The sequence below is a fragment of the Austrofundulus limnaeus genome, unplaced genomic scaffold (assembly GCF_001266775.1).
Source record: "Austrofundulus limnaeus strain Quisiro unplaced genomic scaffold, Austrofundulus_limnaeus-1.0 Scaffold656, whole genome shotgun sequence".
Taxonomy (NCBI): domain Eukaryota; kingdom Metazoa; phylum Chordata; class Actinopteri; order Cyprinodontiformes; family Rivulidae; genus Austrofundulus; species Austrofundulus limnaeus.
In genome coordinates, this window is record NW_013953058.1 from 120920 (window position 1) to 124634 (window position 3715).

The 3715-nt window shown below is 42.9% G+C and overlaps 1 protein-coding gene across 2 annotated transcripts in view; it reads right to left on the bottom strand.

Moving 5' to 3' along the window:
* Positions 1-2497: 2497 nt before the first annotated feature.
* Positions 2498-3715, bottom strand: part of vps35l (VPS35 endosomal protein sorting factor like) — a 56408-nt gene continuing 55190 nt past the window's right edge. The window contains exons 29-30 of one of the 2 annotated variants that reach the window (XM_014027506.1): positions 3052-3198; positions 2498-2966 (exon numbers count right to left, since the gene is read on the bottom strand). In XM_014027506.1, coding sequence (XP_013882960.1) covers positions 2868-2966; positions 3052-3198 — 246 coding nt within the window. In that variant the 3' untranslated portion in view covers positions 2498-2867. Of the gene's footprint in view, positions 2967-3051; positions 3202-3715 lie in introns of both variants that reach the window. The other variant, XM_014027505.1, reaches the window with a different exon arrangement.

The following is a 3715-nucleotide window of genomic DNA, read 5'->3' on the forward strand; positions in this document are numbered from 1 at the left end:
GCGGGCCAAATTTGGCCCGCGGGCCCCACTTTGGGCTCCTCTGATCTAGTGTGAGCAACGAAAGAATAATTAAATTTACTTATATAAATAAAGAAGGCTGGTTCTGTTCTGGGGACGACTCTGGAGATGATGGTGCAAAGAAGGATTTTACATGAAATCAAGAACATTGTGGACAACCCTGACCATCCTCTTCATCAGACTGTCATAGAAAGACAAAGTGTCTTCAGTCGGAGGCTTCTTCAACTTCACTGTAATACAGACGCTACAGAAGATCTTTCCTGCCCACAGCCATCAGCATCTACAATAAGTTTTTAATTAAATGACTTACAACAACACCTCATTTCCCTCTGGGATCAATAAAGTTTTTCTAAATTTGAATAATACTTAATACATTATTACAACATCAGGGGTTCAGTGCTGGAGCCAGACATTTTCTCAGGGGTGGCCAGACTGGGACCACTACTCACACAGGGGTGGCCARACTGGGACCACTACTCACACAGGGGTGGCCAGACTGGGACCACTACTCACACGGGGTGGCCAGACAACTTACATCATCGTTTACCTGGAAGTTTCTGCATTTTTTTGTGTTTTGGTCATTTCCTTATGTTCTTATACTGGGAGTGACTACCTTATGGTGTCAGAACCATTTTAAAAGTCGGGGGACACACTGTTGGGGGGTCTGGGGGTCCTCCCCCAGAAGATTTTGAATGAAATAGATGTGATTTCCTGCATTCTGGTGTATTTTACCGGGTTGTTTAACATACTTTTACCTACATAAATAAACACTTGATTTAATAATTATTTCAGAGACAAATTATTCATTAAACTAGTTCCATCATCGTGTTTTAAACTCACTGCTACAGCTGAGATAAGGTTAATTAATGTGATACAATATATCTAATGACTTTAGGGGTGCTTTTTACTTTTATATTGTTTGGTTTATTTTTAATTGCAATGCATCATTGTCCCAAATAATGATGACCTTCAACTGCATGTATAAAACTAATAATAATAACTTTACTGAGGTGAAATAACCACGTCTTCTGGTTCTGTGGAAACTGCTGTTGCTCAATGAAGAGAGAAACTCTGAAACAGGCTGGTTGAACAGCAAGAATCTTTATTTTGCAGTCCAGGAGATTACAGCCAAAAACCAAATTGTGGCTTCCAAGCCAAATGATTCACCAAGTAAGAAAGATGAAATACGAAGGCCAAGGGTGGGGGYGTACAAGGCTCTTTATAGGCTTCACAGATGTACCATAAATTTTGTCACAGTATACCTTAAGCATTCCTCTTCCTAATATGGTCATATGTGCCGAGCTCTGACGCTGGAAACTAAGAGACATCACATCTGTGCATTCCTGAGAAGAGGCCCTCCACTCTTGGACACTACATTACCCAATGAACAGGTGCTATTAAAGATCACCAACAGTGAATTTAGAGACGTGTTTCACTTTTTCTGATTTAGTGATTGGTCTACTCATAACCATAATGGACAGAGCGTCATGCAGCCTTCATAACATAAAATGACACTGAAACAACAAGTTTTTTATTGTTTTAGGTTTTGTGGGCTTCTGTGTAGGTTTTGCATTCATTTTTGGTTCTCAAAATGTTTTTTTGGCTACTCAGAAAAACAGCAATGAGGAAAAAAAATTCCTGTTTTTGCCGAGTTTAAAACCAAAATTCAACACGAACCTATAAACGCACGTTAAGCTTACGTTCTGCTAAACTTGTCGCGCCCTCTGCCTCTGGGCTTCCAGAGTCACGCCACAACAACCAGAGACCGGCCCCCCCCCTCCAAAATCCTTCCACCGCAGAGGGAGAGCAGGGAATTCCTTCCATTCCTCACAGCCACTGGTGTGCACATGAAAACATGTGTGTGTGTATACAAACACACACATGTTTTCAAACTGTTAAACACTGCCACCAACTGTTCAGGAGGATTATTACACCCCTAAATGTTGTTTCACTGTGGAAGAGGTGTGTACAGCAGGGTGGCCAAAGATTTGTCTGTGGTGGCCATGGCCNCCTAAATGTTGTTTCACTGTGGAAGAGGTGTGTACAGCAGGGTGGCCAAAGATTTGTCTGTGGTGGCCATGGCCACCCCTGGCCACCCCCTGCCTCCACCCCTGCAGGGGCTCCAGTTGCCCTTTAAATTTGGAAAAAGCCTGATTTCCAAAAACAAACTAATTTTGTCGAATTACAGATTAACACAAAGTAAAAAATAAATAACAGGGATACTACTCGTTTTAACTTTTTATTGAAAGATTCAAGAAAAAAAAACTTATTTTTCTACCTTTTAAACTGAGCAAAATAATAATAATAATTTTATGTTTTTGAGTGGAACATGAGATGACAGAGTCCTGTGGATTTATCAGTGTTGTGTTGGAGCAAACATCTAATGTTGTTTTCAGAGACCAGAGAAATAAACTCAGTGATTTTACAGTAATTTTAGTCGAGTTGAGGAGAGCTGCTCACTCTGCAGGTTTGGTTTTAACCTCCTGTTCTCCAGAAGAACAGCACCACTCCTCTCCTACCTGTGTTAACCTCTTCATCAGTATTCATCTGGAGAAGCTGAGTCAGCGTTAATGTTCCCGCAGGGCGGTTTGTTGTGCAGACAGCAGTGAAAACATATTTGCTGAATGAAAGCTGATTGGTTCAGACAACGTAAAGACATTTATCTTCTTCATGCATTAAACTGCAGCTGAGAAGAGTTCAGAAATATGAAGTCAGCTGATTTAAGGCTAATTAAAGAGACATTTCACCAGGTCCAACAATCAGAACAGTCCTCTGCTCCATACAGACATCTTGACCAGGTGGTTTTCAGTCTGACTGGCTGCTGTGGAGCCACTGGGACTTGTTGAGGCTCAGGTGCGAGACTGCAGAGTGAGCCGTTGGACCGTATCCAGCAGGTGAGCCATGCCGGGCTGCTGCGCCTGGTGTTTGATGTGCTCCAGAGTCTGGACCTGCAGGAGACAGGAAGTCAGAACACATCATCACTGGGTCCAGCTCAGCGGTCTTTGTGCTGCAGGGGGGGTTCCTAGAACTCACAGAGACCCGGGTCTCACAGTGTCCATGTTTGTGGCTGAGGTTCCACAGGTTGATGGTCAGCTGACTCAGCTTGTTGTTCCTCAGATCACCATGAGCCAGAACAGCAGCACACAGGGAGAAGGCCAGGGCACTCTGGCGCCGGACGCTCTGCTGCAGGAACCAGACAAGATGCTGAACTGGACCACTGAGTTCTGTGGTGTTCTCACCTCCTTACAGACATCTGGTGTTTGTCAAATTTAACATGTTTCACACAAACAAACATTTATATCAGACATGTTTTCAAATCATTTCATTTATTCAGGGACACGAGCGACTCAAACCAACCCTGCTCAGTGACAACAGGCCCTCCTTACGTTATCAAGCCACACTCAGACTGGACCAATAAGAAATCACTTGATGTGATCCACAAATGGAGACATTGGGCCACATGCAAGAACATGTTCGTATTCTTCTCCTAAATTTCTCTTACTTTTGTTCGTACAAAGGGTTCGTACGAACATGTCACGTCAGATTCAACAAACTCTTCTATCTTCAGGAAAAGTGCGTAAATGAGCTGTGTAATTTACACCTTTTCTATCCAGCTGCTCGAGATTAGCATAATTACCACCCCAAAAACACCATATAAGGCTGTGTTTCCTGCCTCAGATACAAGGAAGTGTTCATT